General features: G+C 33.0%; 1 protein-coding gene across 1 annotated transcript in view; it reads right to left on the reverse strand.

The window, feature by feature from the left end:
• Nucleotides 1-315: 315 nt before the first annotated feature.
• LOC140169992 (uncharacterized) overlaps nucleotides 316-17,105 on the reverse strand; it is a 125,883-nt gene continuing 109,093 nt past the window's right edge. Inside the window, exon 4 of the mRNA XM_072193306.1 lies at nucleotides 316-2,011. Coding sequence (XP_072049407.1) covers nucleotides 1,914-2,011 — 98 coding nt within the window. The 3' untranslated portion in view covers nucleotides 316-1,913. The remainder of the gene's footprint in view (nucleotides 2,012-17,105) is intronic.

Below are 17,105 nucleotides of genomic sequence, written 5' to 3' on the forward strand. Positions count from 1 at the left end.
ATTTCCAATGAACGGTACCAGTTTGCTTCGACTATATTTATAAATACGCACGTGACCACTTCTAAGCTGCCATTACAGCTTGAAGACAATAAAGCAGTATTCAGACTTTTTATTGTACGTAAAATATTGTATGCAACATATCTACGTTGTTTAATCTATTGCCATTCTATTTCCAGTAATGTTTAAGTTCTAACGAATGTTTGATGACGTAAAATCGATAATATATTTCTACTAGATATTACATGTAACATATTATCGATTTTTCGTCATCAAACATTCGTTAGAACTTAAACATTACTGGAAATAGAATGGTAATAGATTAAATAACGTAGATATGTTGAATACAATATTGTACGTACAATACTCGGAGTCTGTGGAGCGCTTTAGTCTCGAAATGACCTTCTACATAGCGGGTGGTCTTCCAATAAGTTTGAATGCAAAGGCGTAACAACATGGGACTACTGTGCAACAAAATTGTCTATTTGTCAAACTTTGCGATTATATTGTAAACGTTTCCGTCGTTGAATATTTTTCCGTCGTCAAATACTTTCAAAATATTGTTTTCGATGACATATTACAAATTCAGACCCCCTCCCCCACATGTGTAATAATTTTGCTATACAATTAATACTTAAATTTGATGATATTTATCTACAGAGTTCCTGTCCTTTTCTGTATAGTGATCAATGTATGAGGATTTGGTCACGCTTGCTGGTCTTGGTATGCCGTGTCTTATATAAAAACGTACTTATAAATATAGTCGAAGTATACTGGTTACTAGGCACTTGCACGGGATTTCTAGGTAACAATCCAGGTACTTTTAGTATATCAGAAAGCGGTTTCGGATGAAAACGGATTTTCATGGTTGAAATATCCTTTAATGAATGGAAATATCAGGTAACCTCACTAGCACCAAGTCACTTTCACTTGCAGAATGAAATATATAGCAAACTGGAGTGGTCAACCAAAATAATGCTCCTACCAATCATGACTATAACGTTTCCTTAGGAAAATATATTATCGAATTGACCATCAGATCCAATTAGGATAATAAGTTGGCAATGCTTAATTTGAGATACAGTCAAAACTTAATTGGCGCGAAAGGAAAACATAAGAAAACAAGTGTAATAGACAAAATTAGACGTAGTACGTGAACGTGTGACGTCACATTGATGTAATTCAAGAATATCGATTGTATTGGTTACAGCGATTCAAGTGATACCAAATTGACGTCACATGTTTAGCTAACACGTCCACGTACATACATTTAATTCTGTCACGTATACACGCGGCACAGTTTGTCAAATTTGCACACTTAAACTGAGTGGATCTGATTATTTACATTCATTTTATTTTAATACAAACAATTTCCAGGATCTACAAATGATACATTTTTATGACCAATTATTTGCATATTACATTTAAGAAATGGGTTTACAGTGAATAAATTTTCAAACAATCAAATCAAATCAAATCAAATTAAATCAAATAATAGCACCTTGTATAATAGCAAGCGCAAAATAAAACACATCATATGTACATTTTTGGAACTCACAATTTTAGCAGATTCTCAAATTTATGTTCAAGTTATATTCAAAATTATGTATTTTCCAAAATTCACCATTCATTTCCAACAGGAACTTCCCTACAAAATAAGTAGTTATTATTTACTATACTATTAATTTTTAATCTTAAGCAAATTTTAAATCAGATTACTACATTGCTTATCAGAAAAGTGCTTTAAATCTATGAAACCATAATAGATCTTTTGTGTTTTTAATCAGCCCAACTTATTTCATAAAAATAACGGGGTATATGAACATGATCAAGTAGTTTACAGGTTTTAAAAGTTCTTTTTACAAACATGAAACACATTTTAAAATTCACACAAAAACAAACAATGGAAAATAATTTCATGGTCTTGCTCTTGGTCGACACCTGCAGTTCCCTGAATCCCAGTAGAAATTTCGTCCGCACATTGAGGCATTGGAACATCCAGAAGACCCGGCACCTGAAATAAAATGAGAGAATATCCAGCGTGTTAAATGAGTCTAGTGAATCGGCATCGCCCATGTAGTACTCTATAACTTGACGTCACGCCGATCTGCGCCGATGCACACATCGTTTAGCGAACATCGTTACTGCGCATTGCAAGTCGGCGTGACGTCAAATGACGACATATCAAGTGTACTCGCAAAGGCTTATGGTATGGGATTTACCGGAACGGTCAATTAAAGTCCGAATTAAAAAGACTAGGGTACGTTTGACGTCCTGTCAACCAGACCAAAAATGCCGTACTGCGCTGGTCAGCAACCAATCACGGCGCGCCTTTGCCCTGACGTCTCATATTTTGAGATTTTGGACAGGCAAGTTCTCCTCAAAGTGTGAAATTTATTGTCTTTTTAGAGGTTTCATGGGCCATATTTCAAAACATGTTCTTTCAACATTACAGCCCATTCGTGCTTGATTATTATATTCAAATATTGCTTGCTTGCTTTCTTTCTTTCTTTCTTTCTTTCTTTCTTTCTGTCTTTCTTTATTTCTTTTTTCTTTCTTTCTTTCTTTCTTTCTTTCTTTCTTCTTTCATTCTGTCTTTTTTTCTGTCTTTCTTTCTATCCTTTTTCTTCCTTCCTTTCTTTGTTTGTTTCTTTATTTCTTCTTTCTTTCTTTCTTTCTTTCTTTCTTTCTTTCTTTCTTTCTTTTCTTTCTTTCTTCTTTCATTCTGTCTTTTTTCTGTCTTTCTTTCTATCCTTTTTCTTCCTTCCTTTCTTTGTTTGTTTCTTTATTTCTTCTTTCTTTATTTCTTTCTTTCTTTCTTTCTTTCTTTCTTTCTTTCTTCTGTTGCCTTTATCCTTTATTTGCTTGTTCTTACATGTTCCCTCCTTTATTCTTTATTTTGTACTTTTGCAAATCATTTTTTTTAATAAATAAAGTTAAGGCCAACTATTTACGGGTTTACGGTTTTATGTCTGATAGATGCATTGAAGTTTGTGTGCATATTACAAATACAGGGATTCTACGCAAAGAAAACCGCTAAGGATCAAATTACTAAGAAAGCGGATATCATGAATATACAAATGACACCAAGCACAGAAAGTGATTGCTCTTCGTAAAGCTAAGAAAGCATAGCGATAGTGACATGATAAGAGTCATTGAAATAAACGGTATTGTCTCAAGCATAATTCAAAGATGTTGCATGCATTACCACAACGCACAAAGAGCACCTGCATCGGGGTTTAACTCTGTAATTTCACATAAACAAATATTACTTTTTAAAGTTTTCTATTCTTATGTATCATTTCCCGTTAAAACTACAGTAGTTTGTATCAGTAAGGCAAGTCTAAAAGTGTATAATGAGCATGCTTATGTTGATAGCAACAACCATATTTTCAACAACAACAACAGCATTACATCAACACCATAAAAACAACAAAAAATGCAGCATCAGCGACAACAGCAACAACAATGAAGACAACGACAAAAACAACTAAAATAAATTGCAATATGCAAATGTTTATCAGAAGTCTTGAGTTGGCGTGTGTCACCAAACATAAAACCTATGTATTATAAAGGATGTACGTTTCTGGGTGTATCGGCAGTCATTGGTAAAACATCATTTTTGTCAATTACAAGTCTGATATTTGCATGTGACGCCACATGCATGTACTTCAAAACGTCTTTGATTCTTTGAAACAGTTTTTTATTATGATAGAGTGAATCCTCAAGCCATCTAAACTCTACGCGAAAATGGCGTAACCTTAAATAAAGGAAGTGCTGTCCACCTGCCAATTCACATGATTATGCAACAAAACAGGTATTAAGGTGCGTAAATGAAATAGAGATCGACCCCTCTGCCATTTATGAACTCTCTACCAACATGGCAACTATTTCAATTGTATTCATGGTTATGGTTATGGATGGTTATTGCATATAGGGCCAATACGCCGTCGTAGTGTGACAATAAGGGTAGTCTAGGTATTGTTGGTCGAAGCAGCCAAAAACCGAAAAAAAAAATTATTGAAAAATAACATTTTTATGTTTTATTGTTGTTTTAACAACAATAAACATTAAAATGAGTTATGTTCGTTTTACAAAAGTGTTGTTTTTTAGCCCTCTTTACAACATAACTCAAGAACCACAGGATCTACAAAAGTATATCTCTGATTTGAAGTCTTCTACTCATTCACTATGAAATGATCAATGCATTCGCAAGATGCTGTGAACTACCAAATCGCAACAGTTTAAAATAGTTGCTAACCTATACGGGCGTATGATACGTACGTTAGGAAATCACAAGCTTTTAAGTAGTAACAACCGGATTAACTAGAGGACTTACTTAATCCATTCCCAATTCTGAATTGGGTCCTTTATCAATTAACAGAATGTTCTTGTCAATACCAACTTAACATATTTAACTGACCTGACAGTTTCGGTCATCTTGGTCGAAGGCCATCATCGGAATGATAGTACTTGATCCTTCCTTCTGGTTGATTGGTCACCAACAGAGGAAGAAAGGATCAAGTATCATCACTCCGATGTTGGCATTCGACCAATATGGCCAAAACTGTCAGGTCAATAAAATATATTTGGTTTTGACAAGACGAATATTCTGTTAATTGTACATGTTGTATCACACAATCCTAATGAATTTCTTCAAGAATTGGGTCATTTATCGTTTGCGTGGCGTATGTATGAATATTTTCATGAAGGGACTCAAAACATTACATTTAAAAAGGTTGAAAATGGAATTGGTTTGAAATTTTGAATATTTTTACATTCTAATATAGGTGAGTGTGCTTTTATTTTTGCCATTTTGAACTTGCAGCACTTTACCCGATGACTATCAATGGACTCTTATACATAAATTCATGGGTGATATTGCAAAGTAAATTTATCAAGTGCAAAATTATTCATGCACCATTCTAAGAAATTTAATATTGCATTTAGGTAATTTCATCAAATTAAAAGTTACGTTGAAGGTGGTGTGCAAATATTTTGCTCTAACTTGGTACAGGGTATTTATTTAGAGTGACATTATTAAGATTTTTGACCAGGTGTTTCTGTTTAATAAAGTGCATTATTTCTCATCACAAATTTAAAAAAAGGGTCTTAAAAAGACTTGAAATTATACAACAACTCTACAGGGATTTTTTTAGCACTTTGCTAACTTTTACGAACTTTACTTCTTGAAAATGAATTTCCCAGCTTTAAAGTAGCTATTGGACTATTTCAGTTGCAATAGGGAGTTGATACACCCCCTTCGTAGTTCTATGGTTAATGCTAAGCGATAACAGATTATCAATCTTTTCGATTTAGAACTTTTAACCTTTACAATACCAGGTGTGATCCAACTTGACGCATGTAGATTTACCCCATTTTTGAAGGATTGAATGCATAACAACATATGCGGTATTTATACAAAATTATTTTGAATCAAAACAGGTGACAGGTGATGACTCAACTAGATAATAATATGATATTATAATATGTATGATATCAATCAATGCGAAGTTCGTGTATCTTCCTAAGTCACCTTCATGAGATCATTTTATAAAGTCCTATGTTTAATAAAATATTTATGGTAATAGCGACTAAGAAGGAAAGAATTATATGGACGTGATGCTGATAGCTATTATGTGACCTGCTACCACAAAAGCGTAAAGTCGCAAATTGGCAGTTGATGTTCTTTGTTCCACACGTGCCTGTTCAAGCCAGAAGTATGTCTGAATATCCTTGGTGAATGGGGATACAATGGGCCATTTACTGGCTTGTATATGTGCGCGACAAACAAAGAACATCAACTCAATCAGCCAGGATATCTCAAAACTACCAACTTACGACTTAATACTCATTTCGTTGTAGCAGGTCACATCAAAAGGGTGAGAGTTCATAAGAGGGGGTATGATATTTTCTAAATAATTGTCTTGCTTTGTCATGTTTATCATCATGTGTATGGACCTCGCTATGTACCTGCCCGGTGTACAATGGTGTATATGGGACATGCCGAAGGAAATTAGTTAGAAGTGGATATCCAAGCAAATTATTTATGATCATTGCCTGGCAGCAACTCTGATGTCAACACAATTGGATTTGAAAAGAATGAAAAAAAAAAGAAGAAAGAAATGAATGAATACCCAATTTCATAGCCCCAATATAATCCATTAAATAAGTAAGCAATAGCTGAATAAAAATAAATATATGTAAACAATAATGTGCTAAATTTTCGTAAATAACTAAGTTGTTAAGATGTTTAATTCGGGATGATTAACGCCGAATCTCGCTGTTTAATATGTCAAAAGTTACAAATATAACCAACCATTGATTAGGTTTCTTAAACCGTGAAGGGAGTTCCAACTTTTAACCAATAAACGGGTTACCGGGCCATGCAGTGAACCCGTTGATTACGATTGCATAAAGTTGTTTAAGGATTTAGTATGTAGATAAATTATACCCAGCCTTGTCAGGAAACTCACCACTATATTGAAGTCAAATATATTTTCTTGTGTTTTTCTAATGGTACTATTTATTTTGGAGTATCTCTGCACCAATATAGATATCATTTCAAATAACAATGCACTCTAACATACTTTAATATCGTTTCCCTGTCTAAGTTACCTGCTTCACTTCGGCGAGTATTTGTTTGGTTTGGCTATACTTAGAGGAAAATATGTGAATTAGGCATGTTACAGCTGGCATCTCTCATGTTGTTCAGAGCTGATTAGGCAAACACCTCATATTGGTAAAAATATGACTTAAGGGGGACGATATGATAAATTAAGTATCATATATCTTTTGTTTTAATTTTATAATCCGAGCTTAGATGTGATCAACGATATCAAATATTGATGAGTAGTAATTTACTTGTCAATTTAATGTTCATAAATGAAATCTAAATGTCTTTCAATCATGTTATTCATAATAAATTATGCACCTACGTCAAATTTGTTGAATAAACATGACGGCAATCAAGATTTCATACGCATTTTGCACGTAGAATACGGCATTACAGGCCTGACTGAACATGAAAGTTTTTGATCTGTAGATCCAGCTAAAATTCTGTGGTATTGGATATCCATTCTCTTCTTTAAAATGTGTTCGACTTAGTGATAATATTAGTAAGTCGACATTTGAAGGCAAAAATGAACTAATTATGAAACTAATTATAATAGAGCATGAACTAATTATAATAGAGCATTGTAGTTTTTTTGGTTCTTGTTTGTTTGTTTGTTGTTTTTAATTTTATTATTTGCTGTTGAGTTTTCTGTTTGGTAACTTTTCTGTTAAAGGGGATGGCTACCTCTGGCCTTACTGGCCTTTCGGCCATCTCCTCCATGATTCTTTGATGGTATTTTGATGTACCGATATTTTAATGCGTATTTTGTATTTTTATGTGAATTGTGGAAATGAATAAATGAATGAATGAAATGAATGAATAATATACAACGTGTTTTGGTTCAGCTTTTAAATTTTCAGTTTCACTGAGAAATATCTTACGTTTGCGAAGATTATCATTCATCCAGGTAGTAAACAATATTAATATTGAACTATAATCTAGTCAACTGGACTACTCAAATTTCCCACTCAAAAATAGTAAGTCCAGTTGACTAGATTATAGTTCAATATTAATACTGAGAAATATCCTTTAAATCGATCCCTGATGGATATATACTGCGCCAAAAAAGTATCCTTGGAAAAATAATCACAATTTCAAAACTGAACTATATTAGGGTAAATTATTTTTAGAAGATGCACTATCTAATCCGGTACATTATGATACCCCATCGAAACCAATGTGACTTCAAGAAGCAAAGTTACAAGCATTTGATTAGACGAAGGTCTAGTTTTAAAAGTGACAAACTGGCCTATTCAAAACTCCACGGATAAGACATCTGGTTTGAGAGTGGTGAATGGCTAATTTGAGCGTACCTTTAATTAAAAACAAAAGGAGCAACTGAAACAAAGGAGCTGACAAATAAAATGAAAGTTATAAAAAGTACAGAGAAGTAAAAACTGAAATAAAAACTGCTTTAAATAAAGCTTCATTGAAGAAACTGTGTTTCTTTGTTGCGCTTGTTGGGAACTTTTTGCGCCTTGTATAGGCCAGTTTGTCACTCTTAAAACTGGATCTTCGTCTATTTAATTGCTTGTAACTTTACTTCTTGAGGTCACTTTGGATTCAATGTGGTGTCATAATGTGCAGGATTAGATGGTACATCTATTAAAAACAATCAAATTTACCCCAATATGGTTCAATTTTGAAATTGTGATTATTTTTCCAAGTGTAAGGATAATTTTTGGCGCAGTATATCAAAGTCTCTAGCAGTGGCTTTAATTTCCATATTGTTTCTGGTTTAAAAGTATAATTAAGATTCAATTATGCTTTTCACATTGAGTTACGCAAGGACACTAAATTCAAAATCTAATTTGGTTTATCTCTGTTTTAGAAGAACACATTACTCAAACGTGTGAGTGTTGTTTTATTAAATAAGCAAATCTGATCATTAAATTCATGCATGAAAGTTATGTCAATATGGCTGCCATGAGTCAAACGCTGCATTTTTATGTACATAATTCTTGAAGCCGTCTTAGGATATATGGTAGTGTAATTAGAGGTAGCATGAGTTATTCACCCATTTTTAACCAAAATTTGGTCAAATATTGCAAATTGTTTAAGTTTAAGGGTAGTAACACACGTGAGAATGTTGTTCCAAAATAAATGTAGAATTGCGAGTCCCTTTTCTAAGGCTCGAGTGGCGCCAATTTCAAATCTCACGGTAGCACACGGCAGCTATAGGTTATTTGTTTAAAGGCAGCAATGATTTTGTACATTCTGTTTCTATGAACACTATAAACGCATCAGTTAAAATGTCTTGAAACTAATCAAAGCGTGATTTATGTTAATCTATTATTTGGTTAGGTACCGAAGGTGTGTTAGCCGATGTGTAATTTAAGTATGTTGTAGTGTCTTTTGTATCTTTGTAATCATTGATCCATTTTGTATATATTTTGTTGTAGTTTACTTAAAATATTTTACTCTTCAGCGCATTGGGATGTTCTTGTATATAATGCGCTATATAAAAGTGCTTTATTATTATTATTATTATTATTATTATTATTATTATTATTATTATTATTATTATTATTATTATTATTGTTGTTGTTGTTGTTGTTGTTGTTGTTGTTGTTGTTGTTGTTGTTGTTGTTGTTGTTGTTATTATTATTATTATTGTAAAAAACGCGCTATAAATCTGAAGAAACGATCCACCTAATAATAGTATTTAACCTATATCAAAATTAGTTTGGCCCATTTCTAAAGTTTTAATGTGGAGACTGATAAGGATCAAAGCTATCACTTTTGCTTTATTATTATCAACTTTTAAATATTAGTATATTTATATAAAAAATCATGCCTAGATAACTTCTAAATACTTTCGATATCATCCGCATGTAGATACAAATCTATTAGTACTATCTTGGTATACCTTACACAACAGCGACATGGGCCCAATGCTGTAGGCCCAATGATACATAATAACGGAATATATAATAAGATTTTATAAATCAACAGGTAAAACACAAGACGAAGTTAGATGTCGTGTCAAAGGTCATGACACGACATCCAAACCCCGGAGGGCGCTGGTCTATTGTAATTACTGTTTTAAGCAAACATACATTACTGATAGACTAGCACACTATAATAGTATAGAACACTTTAATTGTTAATATTGAATGCCTAATAGTAGATATTTCTCAATACACACTTATGATCTCAAATAGAGGCCAGTTTCTACAAATCTTTATGTCCTTCAGAAAATGCCATTTTAAACAAGTGGCAGTATTTACTCTAGCCTTTTGAGTGACAAGAAAGGAATAAGTTAATTTCAGCATCAAACACCACTCAGGCGTTTGTACCCTTAAAAATACAGGAAAGTGCAACGCCACTAGGAAGTCGTGCATATTTAATGGTATGTCAATCAAATTCAGCAAAGAATCTTGTATATCATTCTCTGGTCAAGAAGCATCTGACAGAATTTATCGTACGAAAGATGCGATCTATTAGATCTATTTAGAAAAAGTTGACCATAATAAAGACATTCACGAAGCCCCTTTTATTCTGGGTTTTTTTTTTCTTTGCTTCTGTACAAAGTTTCACAGAATTTAAAAAGCTTAAAGAGTTTAAAAAAGAAGAAGCAGACATGATTGGATACGCATTCGTTTTAATCCATTTGGTCTAACAAAGCAAAGCACTTCATATACGAAATATCAACTGTGTCTACAATTCATGGTGCTTTGACAATGGCTTGAAGACTAACTGATTTTGTCAAGATTATTTCTTCAAGTTGATTTTTAGAGACAATAAAACAGGAGTTCTCTATTCATCTCACCGTAGGTGCACTTATCTACATTAAATAACTTTTCATTCCTTTGAGGTATAATGATGTAACCTTAAGAACCTTTTACAGAACCTATTTTAGTTTATTAAATAGAATTAATTATGCAAAGAGCGGATCCATTAGTTTAACAAAACAAATCGTATAAAACGTGGGTGCAAGAATGTCGTATACATAACTGTTTTGTGTTTCATTTTGACATAAAACTATCAACTAAAATACGTTAAGTGGCTTATTATCGTAGATTATATATATATATAGGTATATGACAATTTTAACCTTCATCATTTTCAACATATACCACAAATGATGACTAATACGAACGTTTGTGCAGACTTTGCGACTCTTCAAATTTACATTTAAGATACTTTTCATTTCCTTCATACAGGAAAACCTTTTACAAAATGTTCTATACACGATTACGTAGATTATTTATTCATAGAGCAGATCAACCAGCGTAAGAAAATGTAAATGTTCAAATTCTTTACAATGACGAAGTCTTATTACACACTAATGACTTTCAACATCCAAATTCCTCAATTCATACTCATTTTAATGCACTTCTTTTTTTGTAAGTATATGTATAGGTGTTTCTGAAAGGTTGGTTCCGGGACTAGCTTAGGATCCTTTGCTTACTGGCAAGGATAAATATGCAAGAGTATGGTGTTTTACGAATTGTATCCTTTATAAAGTCATCGAAGTTACTTATATTAAAGATTTTTATTCACTCTTACCAAGATAGGTCTGCGCTGTTATAAACACCAAGGTGCTCTCCATGACGTTAGTTATGGTCAAACCAATTTTTCATGAATTTTGAGGAAATCACTATATTTCCTAAACATTAAAATATTATATATTAGGCGATTGTTTTTGTCGTCCTATATATGGCCTTTATTTCCGTCAGTAGGTCTGACTGACAACATTGTTAACCTCATTTCCATTTCTTATATGAAAAACGATTAAGAGCATCCTAATATTCTTAAATATGCAAGGAATTTCCTGTTTAAACCCGTAAGTAGTGACATTTATTGCAAAGTCACCGCGTCTCAATTTATTGTAATTCATTGTCATCCAAATGTCAATTTTCTAGAGTAAAATGTCAGATAAAACAATTTTAATTGATCATAATTATAGACACTTATCTGGAGTGGGTGGTGTTTTCCAAAAGAAAATGTGTATGATGATTTATATTGCTTGCTAGATACCATGGAGTCAAGACAGACTCAAATGAAACATTGAAAGTTGTCAGTGTCATGTAGTCAGATAGAAAATAGAATAAGACTATTAATGTACTGATTTAGTGTACGCATATAAATATAGTATTTTGTTGAGCAATAACCCTTTTGAATTTTCAATAATCGTAATTTTCATGTCTAGAAAACAAAACTTACTGCATATTGATTCAAACAACAAATTTGTGGATCTAGTTCTTGTCTACTTTGGTTTAGTAATTATATTCAAATAAGAAGGAACAGGCAAAATCTGCTTTTCCGAAGGCTTATCTCGAAAAGGCGGATCAAATTAATCATGATGAAGACCTCGTTACAGTCGGTTCCAATCAGGGTAACGCCCTATTAGAGGTTATTGTCCTTTACAAATGCGCCAACGCACTATCTTTTTTAACAGTTGATATACGTAGATGAAACAAAAAAAAAAAACAAAAAGTTATCCTTCATTTATCAAAAAACTTTTGCAATTAACGATACTTCTATCAGGCTGGAGGTTGAATATCCTAACGGAACAGCATTGTGTGTGGGTAAGTCGTCTGTGTAGACAAAAGTCAGAAAGAACCATTCTTTGACTTACAATGGGACCACAGAGACCGTGTTAAATTGATTGAGACTCCTCTTCTAAATATTATTTCATTTATCAATCTTTAACCATGTGAACATAATGACAATTGAAGTGCACCATGCATAAACCTGAACAAACTAATAGCCTTACATAATAATTAAAATGTCAAACACACAATTAAGCAAAGACTTATAACGAACTAAATACAAACAGGGCACTGTTGTCGCAATCTGACGTACAAATGCACACGTCCGCCAAGGCTAATGTCGTCAATTTCATTGATCGTCAATGTCACGGGCAATGTCAAGCATTGTTTGCCTCAGAGATTTGTTACATATTTACTCTTAAATGATTTTCAACTGTCACAAATAATATCAACATTAGATTGACGGAGTAAAATTTGCTGAAACATTTTGCGTCATTAGTGCAACGTATTTTGAATTTAGAAACCATATACCTGACGTTTGCTTATCCATCTAAAGGTACTTTATGGGTTAAAATAATTATCAATTTTAGACGTTTAGTATTTTAGCAACCTGGTGCGTGACTAAAATATCAAACTAAAGAAGTTAATGTTCCTATCAGAACTGAAGGTACCTTGTTGAAGGAAGACCCAATTCAAATAGAAATGGTGCAAATTAAGTGAAATTATGCAACTCATTTCCCAGGTTTTATAATGTATATTGTATAGTTTTGTATCAAAGTGGTTCATTTTATTTTGTAACAACAATCGCAATGACTGATACCAGACGTAAAATTATGATTAGTATATATATAGATTTGTTATTATATTTTCTACACAGACACACAAATCCAAGATTCATGTACACTTTGATGCTTACCAAATAGGCGATATACATAGCCTACATGTTTATAACACGGCTCTTTTAAGTACAAATAACTTGAAAACCGTGGTTGAACAGACAAATCATGTTATGAAGAGAAACAGAATTAAATATTGCGACAGTGGTATAAAGGTAAACAAATTAAATCCACAACTTTTCTGTTCGTAAATTTAAACTTTATCAGACCTTTTCTTTGCCTTCTTTGCTAATATAAATTTTCCTTTAATGCAAAACGATAACAGATTACCAATCTTTTCGATTTGGAACATTTACAATACGAGGTTTTATCAAGTTAATAAGGAATGAATGAATACATAAACATGTATGACTTGAAAATAATATAAACAATTAAGTATTAGTATTTATAAATCCCAGGTTTGATCCAAATTGATGAATGCAAATTTATTAAAGTTTTGAAGGATTGAATTCATGTATGATAAAAAATAATTTTGAAAGTGACACCTCGACTTTACTATAATATGATATTGTAATATATATGATATCAATCAATGTGATGTTCGTGCTTCTTCCTAAGTCACCTTCATGAGATCATTTCTTTAAAACTATTCCACGAATTGATAGCTCAGCTGTAATATTATGACGTGGTAAAGAAGCAATGAATGATATATAGATATGCTGATTTTATAATGTGCTTTTAAAGATCCCACATGCTCATAGAGCAACCTTTGCACAGTAAGTTTGGGACATGAGAGCATCCAGACACACCAAAGAGCATTTAGAATACGAAGAATGTTCTGATGATATCAAATAATATATGCACTTCATTAATAGTTAATGTGTTATTTACTAATACTCCACTATTTGGGTATGGCATCCATTATCCAACAGTATTAATTTATTTCGCCAAGGTAATCAGATATTAAAATTCACAACCAATTCATTGATTGGTGTAAAGTTATGAGTAGGTGTTTCATAACACGAAGGTCATGGTTCGAATCCCAATTCCGGCTCATTTTGAATTAAAATTATGTTACTTTTTTCAATTAAAAACATTGCAAATAATGTTCAACTTCCCGCTCACTTTTGATTTCTACTTCCTCTGAAATCTATCGGCGGATGGGTACATGGTAGAGTCCTTAAAAGCATACAGCTTGATTTAAAATGATTGATATGTGTGCCACAAATTTGTTAAAGAGCTCGCACTACAAGTATCATCACAATATCATCACAAGTTTATTGTAAAGATCAATCTTGCGCAGTGCAGTTTAGAATAAAAGTTAACTTTACATCGCGTTCGCCCAATTTTTTCAAGATACCGTGCAATGTACTGCCACATACATGTATTATATTGGCACTATTTATTTTGGAACACCCTGTATCTCTGCCATTGCTAAAGTAGTTGTAATAAGAATTCATTCTAACATACTTTAATATTAATGATCTTATTAAAATAATCACTGAAGTCATATTTACTAGTCTTGAAAATTAACAAAAAGTTGCCTTGCACTTGCGTAACTTCAGCTGTTATTTGCTTGACTTGGCTACTTAGAGAGAGTGTGTTAATTAGGCATTCTGTCTCTCATGATGAAGAGCTGATTAATTAACGCGAAAATCTCAAATTGAGCTATTCCATTTAAAATCCACACTACCCCTGTGGAAGATTTGGTTAAAGTCTTCCACAGAGGGAGCATGAGTTTCAAATAGAATGGACAATTGGGTAACTTCCATTTGAAATACTCACTCCAGTTGTGGAAGATATAGGTAACGCTATAATACAGGGGTAGTATGGGTTTCAAAATGATTAACCTGAACAATTACATTTGAAAAACATACTCCCCTTGTTGAAGATATTTCCAAAATCTTCCACAAGGGGTAGAGTGGATTTCAACTGGAATAGCCCATTGGTAAAAATATGACTTAGGAAAATATTTTAATTTCTTTTAATTTTATTCCGAATTTAGTTGTGATCAAGGATATTAAATAGTAGTAATTTACTTATCATCATAAATGAAATCTAAATGAATGTCTTTAAATCATTTTTTTTCATATAAAAGTATGCACCTATATGCACCTAATGTGTTGAATAAACATGACGGCAATTATGCGCATTTTGCATGGAGAAATACACCATTACAGGCCTGGCAGAAGATGAATGTTTTTAGATCTGTAGATCCAGCTAAAATCCTGTGGGGAATTGAATATTCATTCTCTTCTTTAATTTGTGTTATGAATGTCGACATAGTAGTAATATTGAATATTAAATGTCAGTACCAGTGAGATATATCTCTTAAATCTCTCGCTGCTGGAGATATCAAAGTCTCTAGCAGTGGCTTTTAATTTCCACATTGTTTCTGGTTTAAAAGTATGTTTCAAATTCAATTATGCTTTTCACATTGAGTTATCGTAAGGACACTGAATTCAAAATCTAATTCAGTTTATCTCTGTTTTGGAAGAACACATAACGCAAACGTGTGAGTGTTGTTTTATTAAATAAGCAAATCTGATCGTATAAGTCAATGCCGAAAAGTTATGTCAGTATAGCTGCCATATTACCAATCACTGCGTTAATCCTGGAACCACATTCTCGAAGCTTAGGGTTATGTTAGCATGATCAGAGCCCTGTCATCTATTCTATTGAAATATTACGTGTTGTGACACTCTGAAACTGTAGGCAATTATTCTCTCACCCCCTCCTCCCCTTGAAACCTAACATTTTCCTTATATGTTCAGCTATTATTACCCGACACAGATTAGTGGGACGGAGGGGGGGCATGAAGTTTAGAAACGGATTCAGCCTTGGCTTCAAACAGGGAAGTGTCTTACGCATCAAAGATATCGATATTTAGGAATACTTTTTTCCTCCACATAACATTATTAGTCTAGTGAGGCACGCCATTCCGTGATCCCTTTATCAATGCCAATTTTGCCAGCAAACGGCTGAATGATTTATTAATCCGGCTGAATGATTTATTAATCCATTTGCAAAAGTATTGCAAATTGTTTAAACGCAATGGCAAACTGAGAATCATTTGAGATCAGATCTAGGGTTCGAGCTATAACATACGGGATGTAGTTCCTATCCAAAATCATGATGTTTATTTTTGGAGTCTTTTTTTCAAGGCTGGGTGACTCGTCTTTTGGCGCAAATTTCAAATTACATGGATCTAGTGTTCGGGTTATAACATACGTACGAATCTTGTTCCAATTCAAAATCATAATGTTTATTTTGCAAGTCTTTTATTTTTCAAGCATCTTATGGCGCAAATTTGAAACCACACGGCAGCTATAATACTAGAAGATAGATAATTTGTCAAAAGTAACCATGATTTAATATAAAACATTAAATTTCTATGAACATTATAAACGTTTAGGTTAAAATGTCTTCAAAGCGTGACTCGTGTTACGCTACTATTTGGTTAGGTACCGAAGGTCAAATATCAAGTAAAAGCAGACTTTAGTAAATCTGAAAAGGCGCTCCACCTAATAATAATATTTAACCTATATCAAAATTAGATTGACCCGTTTCTAAATGTAATCAAATGCAACAGCTACATGAATATTCGAACATGTAAAGAAACATGGGATATTTGTATCCAGTTTTAGAAACATGCACGAATGCCCTCGTATATGTAACAAACAACATTGTTAACATGACATGATGTCCTCAATATGACAGCAGAATAATATGTTTATTCGCCGTAGAAGTGACGTAGTTAATCGGATTAATACCATAGCAACAGAGGAATACATTTTTGAGTATATCGCCCTGCACTACAACATTCACGCGGTACCTATGCATTGAACCATAGATGTCAAAGAAAGGCTGATCACTCGCTCCTGTACGATTAGTATCTTTAAAATAGCAGTATAGAGGTTGTGCATATGACATATCATCCTGTAAATATGGCGGACTACTCAAATGCATTCAACAAAAGCATGATTGCATCTACCGCGACCATCGTCTCACACACATAACAAATACACTACGATCAAATATATAGGTTGGTGGCAACATTTGATTGAATGGACTGCACTGCGCCATGATTACGGAGACGGAAACCGGTTCAAATCCTTTGTTTGGAGCCAAAAAAAGCATGCAGGGCTTCTATTGTAT

This window comes from Amphiura filiformis, chromosome 14, assembly GCF_039555335.1.
Source record: "Amphiura filiformis chromosome 14, Afil_fr2py, whole genome shotgun sequence".
In the NCBI taxonomy this organism is placed as follows: domain Eukaryota; kingdom Metazoa; phylum Echinodermata; class Ophiuroidea; order Amphilepidida; family Amphiuridae; genus Amphiura; species Amphiura filiformis.